The sequence below is a fragment of the Colobus angolensis genome, unplaced genomic scaffold, assembly GCF_000951035.1.
Source record: "Colobus angolensis palliatus isolate OR3802 unplaced genomic scaffold, Cang.pa_1.0 Scaffold18, whole genome shotgun sequence".
NCBI classification, from domain to species: Eukaryota; Metazoa; Chordata; class Mammalia; order Primates; family Cercopithecidae; genus Colobus; species Colobus angolensis.
The window spans coordinates 10,755,566-10,780,386 of record NW_012114932.1 but is presented as its reverse complement, the minus strand read 5'-3'; the positions used below and the strand labels follow the sequence as shown (position 1 = coordinate 10,780,386).

Genomic DNA, 24,821 nt, shown 5'->3' with positions numbered 1-24,821 from the left:
CATGTACAATGTAGATTTCTTTTTAAAATTCTAGGTTACTTTATGGAATGGGCCCTTAGAGAACAAGAAAAGACTGAAGTTTTACAGGAAAACAAATCATGTGGTCTTCAGATTCTGAAATGAGGAGAAATGCGGCCATTTGAAATGGTCATGAACCCCAAACAAGTCTTCCTCTCTGTGCTGATATTTGGAGTAGCTGGGCTACTCCTCTTCATGTATTTGCAAGTCTGGATTGAAGAACAACATACAGGTAACACATGTGCTTTTTCTTCTCTTTTAATTGTAACAATAATAGCTATTATAAATTAGTTGTGATGCCTATTAATATATTAAGAATCACAATATTTTCAACAACAAAAAATGAGTCATAAGCTAAAATTGCCAGCTCCTAAAAGGAAGGAAAATTATACAACTCTGGTAGGCATTTGTTTGGTGGCTTAACAATGGGAATTTTTGTTATCTCAGTGGGGAATAGTAGTGCTCCTATAGTCCAGAGAGAACTGCTTGTAGAGAATTTGTCTTCAAAACTATAGCATTTATCCTACTTCTTGTCTGTCTGTGGAGCATCAGGCATAAGCCTAAAAGGAGGTGAATGTACAGCAGGCTCTCCTTTAATTCCTTCTTAATTTATGTTGATACTCAAAATTGGTATAAATATCATTTAATACCTTTATTATAAAGGAGGGATTGGCAAATCTTTTCCATAAAGGACTAGGTCATAAATATTTTACTCTTTGCAGGCCATAGCATCTCTACCACAACTACTCAACTCTGATAATATATCAAGAAACGGCCATAGATTACATGTAAACAAATGGATTAGGCTGTGTTTCAATAAAACTTTATTTACAAAAACAGCTGGTGGGCCAGATTTGGTCCACCGGCGATAGTATACTGATCCCTGCTGTGCTCATCTTGTACTTTTGTTTTTCAATTTGCAATTGCTGCACACTGGAGGCACTCAATTACTGTTAAAAATGATTATATTTATAATGATATAGTATTATTAAAGTAAAAGACTTAGAATATCATAGAAATTTATACATACAGTTCTTGTGAAGTTCTGATGGTTTCCACTGGTAGAAATAGACTATGGCTTATGACTGTTAAGGATAATAAAGTAAAAACAGAAGAATGATTTCTCAATTGTCTCCAATTGTGGCCCATTTTCAAGTTATTCTAGATATAAAACCCTTTAGAATCTTCTCCAAAAGACAATTTAATACTGAGTTACAACTATGATTATTTTTAAAATTGTTTCCATTTTTAAATTCCTTTCTTTAGTTTATCCTCATACTTTTTTTTTTTTCTTGAGACAAGATTTTACTCCTGTCACCGAGGCTGGAGTGCAATAGCGTGATCTTGGCTCACTGCCACCTCCACCTCCCAGGTTCAAACGATTCTTCTGCCTCAGCCTCCTAAGTAGCTGGGTCTACAGGCACACACCACTGGACTCGGCTAATTTTTGTATTTTTTTGTAGAGACAGGGTTTCATCATGTTGACCAGGCTGATCTTGAACTCCTGAGCTCAAGTGATTCACCTGCCTTGGCCTCCCAAAGTTCTGAGATTGGGATTACAGGCATGAGCCACCGCCCCTGGCCAACGCTTTTGATGTATTTAATTTATATAGTAACCTTTGTGAAAAGAGATTGCATATAATGATTTTCTGGAGAATATGTAACATATTGTCAAAATATATTCTTAATTCCCTTTACAATTTACATAAACTATTATGCCAACTTTTCTATACTACTGAAATAATTTATCATAATAACATCATATTTAATGAAATCACCTGTAGTAAAATATATAGGCTAATTCTTCCTGAAATATAACCCTTAGCATAGATCCTGTAACATAGTAAGCCTTCAGTAGGTGTTTGTTGAATGAATGCATGAATGAATGAATGAATGAATTAATGGATTGAAAATTCACTGAAGACTATAGACCGAAATACAGCAAATGAGGAAGAAAGAAAAAGATCTCGTTGTTTCGAGTTTTGCTAATATCGTGGTCTCATAACAAATTTCACAAAAAGACTATCACAGCAAGATTTTAAAACTTAAGGGAAAATATATTCATATATATAGACTACTATTTGGCAGAAATGTGTTTAGTCTGTCACTAAGAAATTATATATCTAAGGAAACAGGTTAATAATACATATAAAATGTAGTTTACCAAATGTGTCCATAAGCATTAATAGCTACCATTTATGGAGAGCTTAATAAGTGCCAAATGTTTACATAAATTTTCTGTAACCCTCATATCTTACTAGGTGAGTATTATCCTAAATTTACAGATAAGGAAAATGAGACTTCAGAGGGTTTAGGGGCATATCCAAGGCCTTGCATGGCCTTGGTGCAGAGGGGAAAGCCTGGATTTGAATCCAGGTTGTACTGCTACGAGATCCACGCCTCTGCTCGATGTATCACCTCCATGAAGGAAAAAGGTGAATATTATTATTTCTCTATAGCACAGATGAAGCAAAGAAGACTCAGAAAGTTGAAATGACTTAACCTGTAGCTGCAAAGTTACACGTTTTTGAAGTGTAACCCATACCTAGGTTTTCCTAATTCTCGGAATCCCTAAAAGAGTCTCCTAACCAAAACACTGGATTATGTAGACATACAATTAAAAATGCAGTAGCATCAGTACAGATGTTTTAAAATAACTGAAATTGGTCAATTAAATGACATACAGATGTGTAAACTCTTCTACAAGCTTAAATCTTGAGTTCATAATTTTCCCAAGTGTTAGAAAATTATTTTCCTTGGTTAAGATTGACTGATAAAACACCACTTATTCTGTTAAATTTTATTTGAAATGTTGCTAGAAGTGCTTTTCCCTGATTCTTGATATATTTTAAATGAATTATGTAATATTTCATAAGCTACTCATGACAAAAAGCATAAATGTAAAAGTCAAGAGTCCTGTGGATAACTATTTCTCTGAAGAAAAACTGTAATATTCTTCAGGAAGACTTCCATCTGAAGTTCTGCCTTATACTAGGTTAGTGCTGTGGGTTGAAATTCTGCAGTTTTCTAGGTAGGCAGACATTTATGGTTTTTTGTGTTTTTTTTTTGTTTTTTTTGTATATGTGTTTCAAATAACATCAGGAGCATTAGGCATTTTTAAAGGCAATCTCTTTTTAAATAAATAAATATGTGAATATGTGCTTTGATGTTAAGTTTAAAAAATGGAAAATCTGTCTTTTGGACACTTTAGAGCTGTCACTCAAAGAAACTTTCAAAGATGAGCTGGTTTGGTTCCTAGACTTTCTATAAGTAATGCTGGTTTTAAAATCTAAATGGCTTTGATCTCACATATATTTCAGTTATATATGAGAACTCTTAGGTTTTCTTCCTGTCTTTTATTTGAGGCCTTTCAAATCTAAGATATGGACTATTTTCTAAGCCTCCCTGGTTTTCTTGGGTTTTTTGTATTAAAATAAAATACTTTAGAATTCAAAAAATCTGAAATATGCTCTGATATACTGGTAAAGGATTATGAAAACAGATTTTTTGGAAGTAAAGAGAAGCTCTATGACAGAGAAATTAAAATCTATCCAATTATACAGTAGAGTTCCATAATACCAGCTACTTTTTCAATATCACTATCAATTAATTTATCCATTTCCTAGTGCTAATTTGCAGTATGTTGATATGTTATCGCAAATTTTATTTTACGTTTTTTTTTTCGCGGTTGTTAAAGGTACAAACTTTTCATTCAGAAGGATCTTGAAATCTCAGATCTCCTGTTTGTTAGCTTTGTAACCCTGGGCAAATTTCTTTGCCTTTCTAAGCCTCAGTTTCCTTATCTGTAAAATGAGGATAGTCATATTTTCCACATAGGGTTGCAGTGAAGATTAAAGGAGACAATGCTTGCAAAGCACTCAGCGTGGTGCCTGGCAAACAGTAATGCACAACGAACATGAGCTGTTATTATTATCCTGGAAATGACGCAGAACATCTGCATACTTGCTTTTTCTGAGTTGCCAGAATTAAAACTCAGCCACAATTCAGGAAAACTTAATTGTGCCCAAGCTTGTGTCTTGACAGACACAAGAATGGCAGCCTTATAGTTTCAGCAGTTATTAGGTCCCAGGCAATGCTCTAAACACATCACACCCATTATCTCATTTAATCCCACAACAGGTCTGAGACGGGTACCATTAGTATTCCCATTTTTCAAGACAAGAAAACTGAGGCTAAGCAAATAAGAAACCAGAAGTCTGATACAAGCAGCCTCATTGTAGGACTCCAACTAAGCCACCCTGCAGTGTGCAGAGATGGTGAGCATTGTAGAGTCTTGCTAAGAGAAGGCACTAGAGAAAGACACAGTGCACTGGCCAGGCAATGGGCCACCTGGGCAGTCACTCCAGATGCAGAATGACACTCCATGCCTCCAGACCACACCACGTTCCTGGGATGCCTTGCTGTGCCACAGTAGGTCATCACGTGTATCCTGCTTGGGCAGCATTTCCTGGGTTCCTGTGAAGCCTGATCTCTCATTTCCACAAGTAAGCCTTCTCCATTGCTCTGGATAAACTATGGTATCTCCCTTTCTTGCCCCTCAAAAGCCTAACACTCAAGTAAACTGAAAAATATTATCCAATCCAATAGTGGTTCTCAAACTTTAATGTACATCAGCATCCCCTGAAGGTTTGGTTAGAACAGACTGTTGGGCTCCACCCCCAGAGTTATAGATTCACTAGATCTGAGATGGGGCCCAAGAATTTGCATTTCCAACAAGATTTCTGTGGACTCTGATGCTGCAGATCCAGGGATTATATTTTGAGAACCCCTGATCCAGAGTCTCTGTACCCAAAATGTGGAAAGCAGCAGCAGCAACAGTGTCACATGAGAGCTGTTAGAATTGCAGACCCTCAGCACCCACACAGGCCTGCTAAATGGGAATCTGCATTTTAATAAGAATCTCAGGTGCTTGCTGCACATGGTGAAGTGAAAAAAGTACAGTTAGATCATGGTTCTCACCAGCTGCTTGAGAAAGACCAGACGTTTTAAGGAACATGTGCCGTGGTCCACACCCTGACATGTTGATTTTGGTTCCTGGCCTCCTCCCCAGAGATGCTAATTTACCAGGCTGGGAATGTGGCCCTGATATGGGGAGTTTTAAAATCTCCCCAGGTGATTTTAATATTCAGCCAAGGTTATGAACCACTGACCCAGAGGTACTGACTTTGGCTGATTTATTGGCACTTCCTCTTACCTCTCTCTCATCTACAAGGCATGCACTAGAAGAAAAAAGAGTGGTCACTGTAATACTCTTATTAAGCTGACAGAAGAGGAGAAAGACTGTAAACAGTGTGTCTGAGGTCTGCATTTTCACCAAGACAGGCTTCAAGCTATAAAAAGTTGAACAATAAAATGAGGCCAACAAAGTGAAATTATTTTTAAACCCAGCAAATATTACTGCAGTGTGGATCAGCTGACCCAGCCAAGGAGTCAGACAGAAAAATATACTCTTCCCAAACAAGTGTTTGTTCTCCATATGAAATGGCTCACTACTGCTTCCTTTCCTTCTAAAGCACTTTTTTGTCCCTTGTTTTGTGTTATTTTTAAAATTTTTTAATTAACAAGTAAAAATTGTATACACTTATGGTACACAACATGATGTCATAATACGTGTATACCCTGCAGAATGGTCAAATCAAGCCACTTAACATATGCATAATCTCACATACTTATTTTTTTTGTGGTAAAAACTGCTTAAAATCTCCTCTCTTAGCAATTTGAAAATATACAGTACAATATATTGTTATTAACTATAGCCAGCATAGTGTACAATAGATGGCTTGACGTAACTGTCTCTAAGTGAAATTTTTTATTTTCTGACCATCTCCCCAGAACTCAGAAACTTTTAAAAGTTTTCTTGGATACTTCTAGTTAGATTTTTTTCCTGACTTCTACCAGTTTCTTTCTGATTCATGCCAAATAAGTACAATGTCTGAATTTAGGATTCAGCATTAACATCTAAGGTCAATACTTTAGCTATGAATTATCATTGCTAGCCTATAAGAGAATTATATAAATATAACCCCACCTTTTAAAAATTCATTGTCACCAATCCATGCTCTGTAGGACTCTGGTCCTGAACACATTTTGCCTGAAAATACTTTTTTTTGGTCAGTGATGTGACCTTTCAGTAGGTCAAGGTTCTATTCAAATCCTACATGCTACCATCAGTGTCAAGTTGGCCAACATAGATGGTGACTTGTACTAGTTTTTGTTTGTTTTTGTTTTGTTTTGTTTAAGCGCTATAAACATCAGTAGTCCTGGTTGTATTTCAATCCTCTCAATTTGTATGAAAATGAAAAGTACTAGCTGCAAGCTTCCGATTTCAGGCAAAGTAAAGCCACCTTATTGCTTTTCCTCAGATAATTGATTCTGGTCTGTGCATCTGGTGTTTCTAAGGAGACTTCATCTTGCTTTTTTTTCAGACTAAGTATACTTTCTCCCTCTACACTAAAGCATATTTTTGGCATATAAAGTTTTGTTTCTAGACTGGACTGATAGAATTCTTTTCCCCTGAACCTCTCTGATGAGAGAGTCTATTCTTTTCCTCTAAAAAACAGACCGTATATCCTGATCGTGATGTTGCTGTTTTGAAATTACATTTTCTTTCAGGTTATCTTTGTATACTTGAACTAGAACAAAGCCATTTTTTACATAGAAGGATTTTATGTTTACTGTCAATCATATACTCAGGGAAATAACATTGTTTTTCTTTAAAAAGTCACTCATTTGAATTACTTTCTCCTATATCTGTAAGTGTGGCAAGCAATTTTTTTAATCAAATGAATACATGCTCTCGCTGCCCACTTCTGGACAGCGCCACACCTCATCTTCTCGCTACATGATTATTCTCATGTCAGGGCTGTTCCCTCTTCCTGAAGCCCGTTTCCCTGGCCATTTCCATGACTGATTTTTCCGAATCCTTCAGGGTGCAGCTCAATATCACCTTCCCCGAACATCCTATGTAAAGTGGAAGTTTTCTCTCTCTGCACCTGTCTTATTGTTTCTTAAAATTTACTTCATGGCACTAATCTCAATTTGTAATAATTCCTTTTGTTTGCTTACATATGCTCTGTATCTCCCAGTAAAATGGAGGCTTCCTGAGGGCAGGAAAGTTGTATTTTGCTCACCAGAGTCCCACAGCTGCCCCTGTTTCCAGATGCAGATTTCAGTCCTCACCTTGCCATGTACCCCCAGCAACCCTATTCACTCAGTCAACTACAACTCAGCTCTGTGGGCTGTCTTAACTCTCTGCCCCAGCTTTTCGAGTCTCTTGTATCTTGTGTACTGTCCCCTGCTTTTGCCCCATACCCCAGAAGTGAAGGAGTCATGGATGTCAAGTTGCTTTAAGTCTTCTGAACCTGAATAACATGCAGCAGCGAAGCTTTGCAACAGAGTCGACCCCATCAACATAGATGTTTAACATCTAGTAATATATTGAATGTGTTTGTTCTCCCAGTATGTTTTGAGCAATATAAACAATGATGCACTTGCTATCTACAAAGTGGTACCAGGAACTGCCATATTACAATGTAACCCTTCATTTGTTCTGTTGGCAGGTACCTGGCCAGTGCTAGACCTGTCATTCATAGTGCACCACACAGGATGAGCACAGTAAATTTATCGTCCAGGGGATGGGAGGCTAATCAAAGCTTGGCCAGTGATTCCCTTTCTGGGGATTCTGGCTTTTGAGATTTGGAATATAGGCTGAGTACCTGGACTATCTGATGCAAAGCTCAGAAGCTTGTTCAGCTGCTTTCTACCATGTGGACCAGAGCAGCTGAAGATTCTAGGCTTAGAGCAAGAGAAAGAAGAAAAGCAGACAGGAAGAAAGGAACAGAGAGGGACAGGGAGCCCCAGCAACTGCTGGGGTCCCTTGATCCATTTCCTCCCAGGTCTAACAGTATTCCTACTCTTTCTTAATTTTCTTTCCTACCCTCGGTGAGCACTCATCTGTCTCAGAGAAGGCTTATTAAATTCCAGAGGGGCCTCATAATAGACCCCATTAGCTCTATTTACCTCTTAGAGTAGAGGGTGAAGCAGAGGATGGCACAGAGCAATCCTTCTTTACTATTTTTAACTCATTTTATACCACAAACCCTGAGGTACTGCCTTGTTCACTCCTGTGCTCTACCACTGAGCATGTTGCCTGGCACATAGTAGATGCTCAGTAAGTCTTAGCTGTATGAGTGAATTCACCCCGAAACTAAGCTCACCTAAGCTAAGGAAGACAAGTGAAGCTGGTGTTTCACTTGATTTTTCAGAAGTTAAATTGCTTGGTTTGGGGTGGGGTGGACATTTTCTCCAGGGATATCCTGAAATGTCTTCCTTGAGGTCAGAAATGTGTTATCTGTAGTTTATTTTTCCTTTTGCTATACAGTATTTTGTTTGAACAAAACACTGGATCATCATTTAGCTGACATGTTGTGAAGAAAAGTCAAAACTTGAATGAGAAATTATAGAAGATAACCTTTTAAGGTCTCTTACAATGTTAAATTTTATGTGACTATTGTTTTGTGTCTAAAGGAGATGTTAATGGAACAAACTGATCTCTGTGAAATATTTTAAAGAAACTTATTCTGAGCCGATAGAAGTCACCAGAGCCCAGGGTAAACACAAACTCAAGATGCCTTTAGTAAGTGGTCCCAAGTTGGATAACGCTTTGGTTTTGTACATTTTAGGGAGATGGGCATTATAGGCAAAGACATAAATTAATACATGAAAGGTATACATTGGTTTGCCTGGAAAATGCAGGGTATCTTGAAGTGAGGGCTTATAGGTTAAAAATGGATTAAAAGATTCTTTAACTTACAATTGGTTAAAGCAATAAGACTCTGTTTAAAATTTGGACTGACAGAAAGGAATGTTTTAAATTAAAATAGGGATACTGTGTAGCAAGATTAATGGCCTGCAGGTGTGACTTCACCTTTGCCTTTCATGGCCTTAGGTCTTATTGATACTTTGTTATCTATTGCCACAAAAAGTCTGTTCTGTCAGTCTTATGATCTTGATTTTAACATTAATGGTGATCAGTTGTGTCTAAATTCCAAAAGGGGCAGGGAGGGTATAACAAGGCATGTCTGACCTTGTTTCTCATCATAGCCAGGAACTCAGTTTTTCTTTTTTTCTTTTTTTTTGAGATGGAGTTTTGCTCTTGTCACCCAGGCTGGAGTGCAATAGTGCAATCTCTGCCTCCCAGGTTCAAGCAATTCTCCTGCCTCAGCCTCCCAAGTAGCTGGAAGTACAGGTGTGCTCCACCATGCCGAGCTAATTTTCTGTGTTTTTATTAGACATGGGATTTCACCATGTTGGCCAGGTTGGTCTCGATCTCCCGACCTCAGGGGATCCACCCGCCTCGGCCTCTCAAAATGCTGAAATTACAGGCGTGAGCCACCTCAACTGGCCAGGAACTCAGTTGTTTAAGATTTCTCTGGGGTCCCCTGGGCCAAGAGGGGCTCTACTTAGTCGGTGGGGAATGTAGGATTTTATTTGAAGTTTACAGAGATATTAAGAAATAAGTCTCAGAAGCTCTCCAAAATGGATTAGTATTTAATGCTCCAATTAGTAGTTTGTAGTGAAAAGTATTGTCTAGGGTACTCACTTCTAACCTGCTTTGTGTCTTTGAACAAACTGGTAAATCTCTGTACATTATGGTTTCTTTTCTTCTCTCATTTTCATACCTTCTTTCTTGCCTTCCTGAGGTAACCGCATCCTAAATTTGATGTTTATTACCACATTCCTGTATGTCTCTATGATTTTTAACACATGCATGTATTCCATTTTCATATCTGTAGCCTTATGTAAAAGGTATCTATTTGTATATACCCTTTGGCAACTTGCTTTTTCATTCAACAGTAGGTTTTTGAGATTTATTTGCATTGATATATGTAACTCTGGGTCATTTACCTAACTGCTAGCTAATACCTCATTGTATGAATAAGCTGCAGTTTATATATACATTCGCCAACTGATGCACATTAAAGTTGTTTCTAACTTTTGACTCTCACACATAATTCTGCTAAGAATATCATTGTATAATCTCTTTGTTTACGTGTTTGAGAGCTGCTATAAGGGGCTGAACTGCATATTCTCCAAAATCCTATCAGCTTCAAAATTCTATGCTTCCATATTATATCTTTTCGTCTGCTGACATGAATCCAAATTAGGGTTTCTTAAAACAGTAGAAGTGTTCGATGATGATTCTAATAAAACGTACAGAGAACTATTTTTTGGATACACTGATTGCTATTCAGAATTATAGCAGAAAGATATTAATATAAGACACAGAATCTGCTCTCAGTGTTTCTTACTTTATTGGTATGCCAACAGAGTATTTCACAGTTCATTGAAAATCGATTAAAATAATTACTAGGTCATTAGTGTGGACTTTGAGTATGAGTGTAAAGACCTCACTCACTAAATAATTCATGGCAGTCAGCGAGTTAAGTCCTGTTAGCAAGTATTGATTCGGTAATGTGATACTACCTAGTCCAAACTATCTAATTTTCCTAATAGAAATAAACTCCTTTAAATGTCAAAGCAACATCTAGTCCCAGCCTCCTCCTTTTACAGAGAAACAACTGGAAGGCTTAAATTTGCACAGCCAGTAGGTAACAAAACTGGAACTAAAAGAGAATTTCCTGATAACTGTTTTTCCACACTGTATTTTTTCCCTTCCCCTCCTCCACCTTTGCCTTCTTTCCTTCCTTCTTGAAATCCAACGGGGTTCAAGATCCTTTGGGATTATTGGCTCCTTTCCCAAACTGGTTTGAATATAGCTTTTCCAAAGCCTAGAATTAGGAAGTTCAGCAACTAGATGCACCACGAGGAGCAAGAATATGGTTTCTGTTCTCTAGCTGAAAATCTGTCTGCTGAGAACTTACTGCTGTAAGGGCCCCAGACTTCAAGAGAAAGTTCAGAAGTACAGAACCAATGTCTTTGGAACAATTCACTGTGGTTTTCTTTTCAAACATACCTTTCAAGAATAAACCAAGGCTGGCACGTTGGCTCACATCTGTAATCCCAGCACTTTGGGATGCCAAGGCCGATGGATCATTTGAGGTCAGGAGTTTGAGACCAGCCTGGGCAACTTGATGAAACTCCATCTCTACTAAAAATACAAAAATTAGCTGGGCATGATGGTGCACATCTGTAATCCCATCTACTTGGGTGGCTGAGGCAGGAGAATCGCTTGAACTCAGGAATTGGAGGTTGTAGTGAGCCGTGATCACACCACTGCACTGCACTACACTCCAGCCTGGGTGACAGAGCAACACTCTATCTAAAAAAAAAAAATAAAAAGAATAAACCAAGCAATTAAGGCAATTAAGAGTATTGGTAGCAAGTTGCACAGTATCTCTAGTCCATCATGGACCAAAGAAGTATAAAACTTGAAAAGAAAATAAGGATCATTTTTAAATGAAAGAAGAAACTTAGCTTTCATTAAGTGTTCTGTCTGTTATTTTTCCCCAAGGCACAGAATACTAAAAGTTTCCTCGTGTTTTATATAGAAACTTGAAAGTACGTTTTGTGTGTGTGCTAATCCAATAGACAAAATTAATCGCTTGACTTTCCTCTACTATTTCTCAACCTTTTAGCTGCATTTCTTACTGCATGATTCTGCCTGGGTTGTAAACATTTGCCATTGTGTCTGCCTGCTTTCCTACTGAAAGCCCCCATGAGGGTTAGGACTACAGGGCCTAGAACATAGGAGACCCCAAAAAGGAATTCAATGGAAAGAAATGGAGGAGAGATTCCAAAAAGAGAGAGCAGCCAACAGTTTGTCCATGACTCACAATGTATCAAATATTTGGTGTAGTTACTACCTTCTAGGTCTGTTACAATTCTAGACACGTCATTTTGCCAGTTTCCAAGAATTAAACAGCTTTTGGGTCATTAATCATCCTACACAGTCACACGGGAATTAATGTATAACCCAGAAATCATTTAACCAATGATTATCATATTAATGGAGGAATATCTTGCTAGTAGTTAGGTAGATATATGGAATGGCCAATCTTCTCCCTTTTGCTAGGTACATAGTGTTTGAGAAAAAAATTTACTCTTCCTGGATTCACTTAATGATCTGGGGCCGAGCGCGGTGGCTCACACCTGTAATGCCAGCACTTTGGGAGGCCGAGGTGGGTGGATAATGAGGTCAGGAGTTCGAGACCAGCCTGGCCAATATGGTGAAACCCCATCTGTACTAAAAATACAAAAATTAGCCAGGCGTGGTGGCACTCGCCTGTGGTCCCTGCTACTCAGGAGGCTGAGGCAGGAGCATTGCTTGAACCTGGGAGGCAGAGGTTGGAGTGAGCCGAAATCGTACCCCTGCACTCCAGCCTGGGTGACAGAGCAAGACTCTGTCTCAAAAAATAAATAAAAATGATTTTGGAATCTTCTTGTGGGTGTGTTTTGCTCAGGTCATGAAGAAGCCTCATAACCAGTGTTTTACAAAATGCTGTATTTCATGGTTTCATCGCCAAGATCAGCCAGGGTGTCTTTTTATATCTGGCAACTGTAGATTGTGATAGAAAATTACACAAGACAGATTGGTACCAGGATAAATTGATGGGTCCTTAATGTTGCTTGGCAATCTTAAGTTCTCGACTGAGCTTTTTCTCTCCTGTTTTCTAGAGAGGCAGCTTTTATGTTACTTTCTCCTTGATACTCCAAGCGCATCTCCTCCCCATGTCACTGAAGATCACCTCTCCTCTGTCATCACAGAAAAGAGATGGCTAGCATCAAAGAAAACTCCCAGAGTTTCCTGGGAGTCTACCAAAACATAGACTCACTTATTTCCACCTTCATGCCTGGTTCCACTCTCAGCTACTTCCTCCTCCTCCTCCTTATTCTACTCACATCTGGCTCCCAAGGGCTTCTGCCTCCTCAGTGGTCTTGCCCATCTCTATGTATTCTCTTCTCCTGTATCATCATCTCTTTCTGTATTGCTTTGTTGTTTCTGTAATTATACACAGTTCAATGTCTTCTATCTAAAAATAAAGCACAACTCAAGTATCTAATTCTTTCAACCATATTTTCCCTATTCCCTCCAATTTATTCCTTCCCTCCTCTTTAACTTCTTTGAATAATTTTGTGTCATAACCACCTCCACTTTATGACTGTCCTCATTCTCACCTTTCTTACTGGAGTCGGCCCCTATCAACCACTGGTCCTTTTCTCCGCAATCACCTTCCCACCATTAAATCCAATAAGTCCTTTTCAATCCTCCTCTTTTGAGCTCTGTGCAGCATTAGATACTGGTGATGTCCACTTCGTGCCACTTTCCCTTGACATCCATGAAGACAGGCCCTTCCAGTTTTCTTACTGCTGTCTGGCTGCACTCTGTTTGCTCTTCTTTATTTCCTTTTCTCATCTCTTAGATATTTATGTTCTTCAGAGTTCTACCCTTATTCTCTTTCACCTCACTCTATGTGGATTCCCTGTGTGATCCCATACACAGAAATTTGATCCCTTGCAAGGCTCTGTAGTGTCATTTGTTCCCTGGGCATCTATACTTGAATGCTTCCAGACCCCTTAAACTCAGTAATTGAGCTAAAGTCATAATTTATCTCCAAAATCTATACTTCCTCCAGAATACCCCGATTCAGTAGTGATGCAATTGTTCCACCTAAGACTGCTGCCATCTACGATGCCTTCAGTTTCCTCTTCCTTCCTCTCTACCTGCAACTACATGTTATCCAAAAAGATCTTTGTAGCTGCTCCCAAGTGTGTCTACTTCTCTTTATCCCATTACTACTGCTTCAGTCTATGTCACAATTATCCTTTTCTGAGGTTGCTGCAGGAGCCCCTAAATCAGCCTTCCACCCCATCCCATGAGTTTGCCTTGTCCGCATCCCATTGTCCTCACTGAGCCTCATTGTCCATGTTGGAAGCCTGATTATCCTCCTGCTTGAAGCTCTTCATGGCTCCCCAGTGGCTCTCAGGACAAACCTTAACTCCATACTCGGGCTATCAAAACCCTTCATGATGTGGCCTCTGCCTAACTCTTTGGGCTCATTTCTGGTCACATTGCTTACATTACCCTAAACTTCCTGCTGTCCTACATTTTCAGTTTCTCAACCGACCATCAGATCTCTCAACTCTAGGCCTCTGCAGGAGCCTCTCAAACAGTTCCTGTTACTCAAACACTTAAGTTGCCCCTCCCTTGTGCTCTCTATTCTTCCCAGTTGAAGCCCTCATGAGGGTAGATTTAAAGTGTTGTTTAATATCATCCTTATCACACTCAACCCACTAGACCATGAGATCTGTGATGGTGGCACTGGGGGAACATTGTACCATTGCACCCCCTGTGCCTAACATATGTCTTCCTTGGCCACAACTGGTAGGATTTTGTTAAGTCAATTTGAAAATATCAAGTTAGAAATCTTGGAGAAGAAATACAGGTGTATGCCTTCTCTCTTAGTCAGAGGCACATGTATCAGCCTCCCAACTTCTGTAACCATGAAAATGAGGTTTTTTATCAGAGTGTGAGAATCCAACATCTAATTTCATGGAGCGAAAGGTGCATGACAGTACTCTGTCAGAGCAACATACTTTTGCAAAACTTCTTTATCATGCAGTATTTTACTGAAAAGGTAGCTAAATTTTAGTGTAGTATAATTTTGGCTTTTTTCTGTAATAAATACAATTTACTATTCAGATTAGTTATTAAACTTTCATTCTGTTACCCCGACTCCCTATTTCTCTTATTTTCTCCATGTTACCCTGTTACACTTCCTTTGTTTTGGAGAATATTGAAACTTACTTGGGTAGCCTGTCTGTGACCCACAGTAGAAAGTTGTTGTCTAAAGTACTTGTGATATTTTTAAAGCCAAGGAAAAAGAATATGGAGGCAGAGCTAACATCAGTGACATTGACGGCTATCTTCTCAGGAAGCTTCCCATTTGTTTGGATCTGTCTCAGAGAAAGAACAAAATATATGCTGTACAGATGCCATTTTCTTCTTTTTCATTGACATTTAACTGATATGTGGGTGGCTGCTGGCTACATATTTAGTATGAATCTCTTTAGTAAGAATCTTGATGGAAAATTTTTCTCATTAATTTTTCAAAAAATTGAGAAGGCCAAAAATTGATATCAAAAATGGTTCAGATTTATTTAGAGAGGAAGCAATACAGAAGGAAACTCCCCAGCTTCCCATGCTGGGGCTGTGTTCTGAGCCCAGTACTGTTAGAAAATGCCTAGAAGTACTCTTAAGAAAAACATCAGAATGACAAATGTAGAATTCCAGAATGCTTATCAGGTACCATATGGGCAAAGTCTCAATTAATACTTGTTTGTAAATGAAAAACAATAGACATGAATACTTATATATTTCATGGTCTTATGAACAGCTTTCAAATTAATTTTATAACTAGTGTGAATTGATAGTTTGTATAAATTGGGGCTCTCATAGTTTTACATTTCTTATCATATGAAATATACTTAAAAATTGGAATGATTTTTATCCTAAGATGTTCTCATTGGTTTCTATATGACCCACCACATAATAATTAGCTAAGAAAGACATATTTAGTAGCACAAAGAAAAATCCTCAATTTGAAAATACTTTTCAGATGTATAAAGCCAAAGAATGTCCAGTAACAGGAATAAACAGAGTAGCAGCCAGCTTTCATACACTCAAATAAACCAATGTAGGTTTTACTAAGCCTTCAAGTTTGCTCGGGAGAGAGACAAATCCATAAAGCGATCGGGCTGCTTATTATCACTCTGCCAGAAATATACTGTAAACAATGAAATTGCTTCAGAATTTTATGATTGACATTAAGGGTCAGTGCCTGCATTTTAGACCCATCCCAGAAGCAATTCAATAATCAACAGAAATCAAAACTCGATTCACTGAACCACTGGCAGAAAATTAGGTAGAGACTCCCGGTTTGCTTTGAATCAAAGGTGTGTCCAATAAACTAAAGCTAAGGGAAAAGTTATAACTGCAACCTGAAACTCCATATCCAAAAAGCAGGATGCTGTAGTTTTGGAAGAGGTTTGAAGAGTTATGAGCAGTCAAGAATTGATGGAAAAATGGTGATGTGCTTAAATGGAAAACTAGTGGTAACGTGAAAATGTAATGGGTTTTAATTCTGTTTCTGGTCCTTTTGAAGTGTTTTTGCCTCAACTGGATTGAGCTTGTAAAAGCAGGTATGCATTTGAAATCATCCAAACAAATTCAAATTTTACTCTGGCACTACCCATTGAGATTTAAATAGCATAAGTCTTTGTTCATTCACAGCAACAGGTAGGCAGCTTTTTCTCTCTGTATCTCTGAAATTTAAATTTCATGCTCTCTGTTTACAATTGGCAAGAGTCAGGTTATCCTTGATTTCTGCCAGGATGCCAAGTTAACTTGGCTCATGTTGGATTCCAGAAGGTAAAGAGCCTTCTTCCCTGAAGCAATTTCTGATTAAGAAGAAAATGAGATCTCAGGTGTATTTTTAGCATCTGGATTTCTTAAATATTCATTTATTCAGTTTTGACTTTGGGGACCCTTTGGGTTGTTACTTTTGTGTGTGTGCAGCGAGTAGCACTACAACATGAATCACTGTATTAACTTCAAAGAATTGTGTTGCCTTTCCTTTCTGTCAGCTCCTTTGTAAGGCTCATATAACTTCATAAGGGCATACATCTATCTGCATTTGTACTCTCCAAATATTCATGAAAGTCATTGATGGCCAAGGACTGCAGAAAGGAGAAAGAATTCCTGAGAAGGGTGGGTCTGTGAAAATGTGACAGGGTAGTATTTCATCTGGTTGGCCCAGTATGAGATGGAGGTCCCAGATTTGCTGTGGTGGTGGTGGTTTGCAAAGAGTAGCCTTGTTGCCAGTCTCTCTGGTCTCCTCAGATGCTAGCAGACCATGTTCTTGATGTCAGCACATAAAAATACTCTCTTCTGTTGCCACAATATTTATTCCTGCTTTGAAGCAAACTGCTCACTAGTAATTCTGAGAACTAATAAGGTATCTTGGGGAAATAAGTAAATCTTCCCTGGTTTTTGCCATTTTTCCCATTACCTATTAGCCCTCCCCAGACTTCTTTTTTTTTTTTTTTCCCTGCTCCTGTAGAATTTAAACCCACAGCATGATGGTCTATCTTTATGGTATTATAGACCATTTTCTATCTATAAATGCAAGTTTCTAGTTTTAAAAACCCTATATAATTTCAAAAGACCCTCTAGGATATTATTGAATATGATGGCCTTTTACGAGGGTGATGTTGTGTTGGGGAAAAGAAGATAATCAGATGTGGGGGGGATTACAGGGCACCAGCTCTGAATTGACACTACTCTTGGGTGAGCCAAAACATAACTGTCAGAGTACGGGCATATGGAGATCAGGCGATTAATGGAGTTTCAGCTCAGCTCCATCTCATAGTAGATCCAATGGTCCCCGTATCCATGCTGTGGTCATTTCCCCTGTTTCTGCAGGCATCACTGGAATAGACATACATAGTCAGCACTGATAGAATCCCCACATTGGGAATTCTGAGAAATGTGTCTAATATAAGAACTGTGCTTGATCTGTATGTTATTTCCTCGTTGACATATATTTCAGAGAGGGAAACAAGTCATTAATTGGCACCACTAGAACACCCATTTAGCAGCTGCATTGTCTTAGCCAAGGCCCTGAATCCACTCAGATGCATCTCCTGACCTAAACCATGAAGAAGTTGTAAGAGCCGTTCTTCAAGTTTCCTTTCAGCTCTGCAGTACTGGTGTTTTCACTCACTTCAAATGCTTTCCTTTTACCCCTTTTTTTTCTTTTGGGTAGTCAAACTGAAGATGTATTAGGTTCCTATCTATTTCTTCATATGATAACCAAAATAAACCTTGGCACTCCTGCACATTTTTAGTAACAGACCTTTCAATAGAAGCTGATGTTTTCCTATACTCTTTTGCTTCCACATGCATCAAATTTGCCTTTTTCTCCTTGTCTCTTTCAGCTCCACCTCTTCATTTTGGAGTTCTTGCTAGTTCTATATGACAAATGTTCATTAGTAAGTTGAATGGATAATTACACGCAATGAAGGGGGAGAGAATGATGTAGATTTTAAACATGGAACTATTACCTAAGTCTTAACTGAAACTAGCGTAATTATGTACTTTCTTTCCTTCAACTTTTTTTTGTTGTTCTACATGTACAAGGCTGATTTTTCATTAACTTTTAATGTTGCTTGTAACTGTATTCCAATTTGTATTCAATGTAACTCTGAATAGAGGTCTACTCACAATACAATGCAATATTATAAAGCTTTAATGTAAGGTAAAAGCTCTTATTGAAGTTGTAAGAACAGCATTTTTATTAAGGTTGTTTCATTTAGTGGAAAGAACAGGCCCACACAAATCGAGAATTATATCTGGGCAGTAGCAAAATTTCTGAGCAGTTCAGATAGTAAATCAATTTTTAAAATTTTTATGAGAAATGTCTGCAATTCATTCATTTTAAATACACTGGTGTGTTTGTTCTTCTCTAATTATAATACAAAGATTGCTAAATCAGTTATGATCCTGCCTCCATCTCTTACCATACTCCTGCTTTTACTCCCCTGGGTTGTTAGAGAGAGACAGCCTCAGCCTCAGCCTCTCGCCTCGAGCTTCAAACACACACCCCAGAATAAGCCACATTGACCACCAATTTGTCAGAAAAATGACAAGTACACCCAAATGTATTGTACAGAACTCTGGGTTTTAAGTGGCAGAAATTCATCTCCAAGTGAGTTAAACTAATAAATAAATAGATAGATACATAGAAACCTAGATGCATTCATTTGATGAGAGATGTTCTCAGTATTGCCCCTGGAAAGTCCAGAGTGATTTCAGAATAGCTAGATTCAGAGTGCCAACAATGTTTTCACCAGGGCTCTCTCCATCCGTGGCTTCTTCTCTTGACTCTACTTTCCTCCATATGGTGTCATCCTCAATCCTCAGCAGGTTCCTGCATTTGACATCAATGACACCCACTGGGAAGTTCCAGGCTTTTATCATTTTTATTGATAGCAGTTTCAAAAAGGAGACCTTTTCTTCCCTGTTTCCCCCATTACTTACCAAAATTGGATGCTGAGTCATCCTACTGAGGTCTTCTGCTAACCTATGCACCAGTTGCCATACCCACAGAAATAAATATTCTGATTGGCTAGCCTGTTATAGACATTCTTCACCTGTGGCAAGGAAAGTATGATTTGAGAACTGACAGCCTCCTGCCAATCAACAGGGAGGGAGAGTGGGGGCAGTACTGCAAAACAGGCATATGGTACTCCAAAACAGGCATGTAGGCAAGTTTTGTAACTGCAGCTGGTGCCAGGCATGGTGCCTCGTGCCTAGAATCCTAACACTTTTGAAGGATGAGGCAAGAGGATCACTTAAGCCTAGGAGTTTGAGAGCAACCTGGGCAACATAGTGAGACCCTGTCTCAATAAATAATAAAATAAAATTTAAAATTAGCCAAGTGTGGTGCATATACTTACAGTCCCAGCCACTGGAGAGCCTGAGGTGGGAGAGTCACTTGAGCCCAGGAAGGTCAAGGCTGCAGTGAGCCGTGATTGTGCCACTGCACTTCAGCCTGGGAGACAGGGTGAGACCCCATCTCAAATAAATAAATGAAAACAAAAATACAAAAAATTGTAACTGATATCCATGATACCACATTTAACTCTGTGGTGGTAGAATTGCTCATCTCTTAAAGGAGCTCACAAAATGAACTCAGAAATGAGAACCACAGATGACTCCATGAGAATCTTCCTGTTTTTGGGAAAACCCTGAGTTCCTAAGGCCTTTAGAACTGGCATTTCCTTCAGTGGCTGAGCTTCCCATCCAAATATGTCACATGAACTCTGAATTCTCTACCTCTTTTTATACTGACAACAACCCCATGAGATAGGTACCGTTATGATTCCCATTTTATAATTGAGGAAACTGAGTCACAGAGAAAATAAATAATTTACCCAAAGGCACATAACTAGGAGTGGGACAAGGGTTCCCAGCTCTCCTTCAGATCATAATCACATGAGAAGCTGTTTTTTTTTTTGTTTTTTTTTTTTTTTTAATGTGGATTACTGAGGTCTTACTCTGGGACATCTCAGTTCAGGAGTTCTGGAATTGGTTGGGCAATACTACAGTTTGTAAGATACCAAAGTTATTCTGATGAGTAATTAGGCTCAAGAACCACCAACCTTAAGAACAAGAAGGAAGCCGAACGGCAGAGGGTTCAAGGGTTTTAGTCATAAAATAAGCAATAGTAAAAGGCAAGGGAAGAAAAATAACTTATCTGTTATTATTGGTGGTAACCTTATCAGGAAACTCTGCTACTGGATCATCAGGAAAGAGCATTCTGAGAAGAGCATAAGTGGTCACGTACTTGGATCTCTCCTTCACCAACTACTTTCTTTACCTGTATCAAAAATTTACTTGTAATGTAGGCAATTGAAATATATCCCACTGTTTCCTTGCCAGCAATGTTGAAAAATTGCATGGTTTTATCTTTGGTTAACAAATACTTGCACTAGTGTGAAATGTAAAACTTAAAACCTTGGTATCATTCTAAATGCTGTTTCTCTCGATGAGGCCTTTCCCCCTCTACCCATCTCCGTTAGGTTCCCTGGATATTCTCTCTCACAACGCCTTGTACCTTTCTTTCATAGCATTTATCATACTTTGCAATCATTAATTTACTTGTGTGACTTATAGTCAGTCTAGTATTGATCTCCCACACTAAACTGTAACTGAGTGACCATATTTTACTGTTGTATTCTCAGCATGCTTTACTGTGCCTGACCCTTACTTAATATTGGATCATTCTCTGTTGAGTGAATGAAAAGCCTCCTTTAAGAAAACATCAATACCTAGAATAAGTGCTTAAGGAAACATCACTGTAAATGGAATTTGAACCACTCCAAAGAAAAAGGGGTAGAAGAAAATCTAGGAGAAACTTAGAAAAGGCTTGGAAAACTAGTGGGGGGGGGGAACTCAAAACAAAAAACTGATAAGTAGGCAATTATCACCTGCAATCTAAGTATAGACATAAAAAAACAGAGGCTTAAGCTGTGAAAATAGCTAGAGACTCATTGGAGACGGGCAAGTAATCAGGCTAGAGAAATAAGAGCTAATTACAGTGAAACAGAGATAATATTCTTGGGAGTATTTTGTTGTTTCTTTTTCACAAATGTTACAACTGAAAGAGACTTTTAATATTACCCATCTAGTAGTCCACAAACTAGGGTCCCAATATCCCAGGTACTCAGACCTGAGAGCTATTAAGCTAAGTTCAGAACTTCTAAAAGCCCAATCAATGTTATGCCTGTAATGTGGCTGAGTGATGTAGAAAACAAAAGCCCTTTGCATTTGTTTCTAGGCATATCAATTCTGTGAGGCTGCAAGTACACATTATTAATTAAACCGAGAAGGCAAGTGTACTTGGTTTGGTGGGTTAATCAGTTAAAAATGCTGGGCTAAAGCAGAGATGAAATGTGGTTGGATAATTTTTTTCCAGAAGCAAAACTCTAATCAATCCCTTGCCCAGAGTCTATGATCTTTTCAAAGACTTCTGAAAATGTTTGGGTGCTGAAAAACATAGTTTTTGGTTCCAAAACGAGAAAAGAAAAAGGAAATTGCTAAATCAAAATGAATACATGCCAACATAAATGCCTACAAAACATAACTGTTAATCAATTTTATCAATTGTTAAATAGAAATAATTACGTTTGCATTATTTTTGAAAACTATATAATTATTTAGGCAAAGATTTTGATTTGGGTAGGGTGGGTGGTGGAAAAGGAAAAGTTAGAGGAATAGTGGCCATTCTGGCAAGATCACGGGACTACTTGGGAAGAACTTATCTCACCAGTGGCTAAGTGGAGGAAGCCACCTGGGCAACCCAGGAGCATGGTGTTTCAAGGCAGCATAGATGAGCATTGCCTCAGAGGCCATGGGGCACCATGGGATGCCTTCTCCAGAGCCAAATGCAGACCTAAAGGTCATTGGTATTATTTTTCATTTATTACAAATCTCTTTCTAAAGCATTTTGCTGAGTACCTTAAATCTGGCTTTCAGCCAAACAACCTGGTTTCAGATCTCTCCTCGATTGATGGATATCTAAATCCCTGATGTTGAACTCTGTTTTCTCATCTGTAAAATGAATTACTAATACTTATTTCTAAGATGCTTATAAACTTATTACATAATGTAGGGAGAAGAAGTCATTGATAAGCTGGACTTCATTAAAATTTAAAAACTGCTCTGCATAAGACAATGTCAAGAGAATGAGAAGACCAGTCACAGACTGGAAGAAAATATCTGTCAAGAACATCTAATATAAGACTGTTATCCAAAATATGCAAAGAACTCCTGAAGCTCAATGATAAGAAAATGAACAACCCTATTAAAAAAAAAAAAAATGGGCAAAGAACCTGAATAAACACCTCACCAAAGAAGATAAGCAGATATCTAGTAAGCATATGCAAGATGCTCAACATTGTATATCATTAGGGAATTGCAAATTAAAACAATAAAGTGCCACTGCATACCCACTGAATGGCCAAAATCCGAAACACACCACAAATGCTGGCAAAGATGTAGAACAATTGTAGTTGTCATTGTTGGTGGGAATACGAAATGGTATAGTCACTCAGGCAGTCTGGCACTTTCTTTCAAAATTAAACATACTTTTTTATATGATACAGCAATCTTGCTCCTTGGTATTTACCCAAATGAGCTGAAAACTTGTATTTACGCAAAACATGCACACAAATATTTATAGCAGCTTTATTCATGATTATCAAAACTTGCAAGCAAATAAGATGTCCTTTAGTAGGTGAATGGACAAGATAACTGTGGTACTTCTAGATAATGGAATATTACTTGGCACTAAAGAAAAATGAGGTGTCATGACATGAAAAGACATGAAGAAAACTTACAAATGCATATTAGTAAATGAAAGAACCCAATCTGAAAAGGCTACATACTGTATGATTCCAAGGATATGACATTCCAGAAAAGGCAAGACCGTGGAGACAGTAAAAAGATCAGTGGTTGCCAGGGTTAAGGGAGAGGGAAGGATAAGTCAGCAGAGCATGGAGGATTTTTAGGGCACTAAAACTATTCTGTAAGAGACTATAATGATAGACATATGTTGTTATACATTTATCAACCCTATAGAACGTGCAATGCCAAAAGTGAATCTCAATGTAAACTATGAGTCCACTTTAGTATGTTCATTTGTAACCAGTGTTCCACTGTAATGAGGGATGTTGAAAATGGGGGAGGTTGTGCTTATGTGGGGCAGGGGGTATACAGAAATTCTCTATCTTCTGGTCAGTTTTTCTTTGAACCTAAAACTACTCTAAAAAGTTAAGTTTATTAACTAAAAAATAGGCATCACTTAGCACAAGGCCTGACGTAGGGTATATATATTTTTTTATCATAAATATCCAAGTAATTTAAATATAACACACATCTTATATATTGCTTGATTATTATTTGTTTTTCAGTCATTTAAGAGAAGAATCATCAAAATTTCGTATGAAATGTATACTTAAAAAGTAAAGTCCAGTATGTAGATTGGAAAGGACGAAACTGTCTCTTGAAAAATCCTAAATAATCCACCAAAAAAAAAAAATTAGAATTAACAAATGACTTCAACAAAGTGGCAGGATGCAATCACTTATAAAAAATGATTTGCATTTCTATATGCTAGTAATGAGCAATTTGAAATGGAATTAAGAAAATAATTTTATAGTAGCATTACAAAGAATAAAATACAAAATTAAGGACACATTTAACAAAACAATTGCAAAACTTAAACTATAAAACATTATCCAAAGAAATTAAATAAAACCTCAATAAATGGAAAGATATCCAATGACCAAGGATGGGAAGACGTAACTTTGTTAAAATGGCAATAACCCTCCAAACTTATGTACAAATTCAACATACTTGCTATTGAAATCCCAGCTGCCTTTTTGGCCAAAATTGATAAGCTGAGTCAAAAATTCATATGGAAATTCGAGAGACTCAGAATAACTAAAACAATCCTGAAAAACATGAACAAAGTTGGAAGAATCACACTTTCAATTTTAAAACTTACCATAAAGCCACAGTAATTAAGACAGTGTGGTGCTGGCTTAGGATAAATACATTCATCAATGGATTGGAATTGAGAGCTCAGAAATCAACCCTCACATTTATGGCCAATTGATTTTCAACAGAGTTGGCAAGACAGTTTAATGGAGAAAGAATAGTATTTTCAACAAATAATACTGGGGTAAATGAATATTCATATGCAAAACAATGAATTTGACCCTTACCTCACATGGGTAAAAACCTCAAAATTAAAGACCTAAATGTAAGAACCTAAATTATAAAACTCTTAGGAGAAAACATAGTCATAAATCTTCATGACAATGAGTTCCTTAACTCTGACACCAAAATCACAAGCAACAAAAGAAAAATTAGGTAAATTAGATTTCAACATTAAAAAACTTTGTGTTTCAAAAGACACTATAAAGAAAGTGAAAGGCCAGGCGCGGTGGCTCAAGCCTGTAATCCCAGCACTTTGGGAGGCCGAGACGGGCGGATCACGAGGTCAGGAGATCCAGACCATCCTGCGAACACGGTGAAACTCCGTCTCTACTAAAAAATACAAAAAACTAGCCGGGCGAGGTGGCCGGCCCCTGTAGTCCCAGCTACTCGGGAGGCTGAGGCGGGAGAATGGCATAAACCCGGGAGGCGGAGGTTGCAGTTGAGCCGTGATTGTGCCACTGCACTTCAGCCTGGG

At 38.1% G+C, this 24,821-nt stretch overlaps 1 protein-coding gene and 1 long non-coding RNA gene across 3 annotated transcripts in view; one reads left to right on the top strand and one right to left on the bottom strand.

Annotated features, from left to right (window-relative positions):
• Positions 1-24,821, bottom strand: part of LOC105509798 — a 342,021-nt gene that overhangs the window by 45,781 nt on the left and 271,419 nt on the right. The gene's annotated exons all lie outside the window — the stretch shown is intronic.
• CHST9 (carbohydrate (N-acetylgalactosamine 4-0) sulfotransferase 9) overlaps positions 1-24,821 on the top strand; it is a 278,761-nt gene that overhangs the window by 38,469 nt on the left and 215,471 nt on the right. For both annotated transcript variants that reach the window (XM_011939293.1, XM_011939292.1), the window contains exon 2: positions 35-250. In XM_011939293.1, coding sequence (XP_011794683.1) covers positions 130-250 — 121 coding nt within the window. In that variant the 5' untranslated portion in view covers positions 35-129. The remainder of the gene's footprint in view (positions 1-34; positions 251-24,821) is intronic.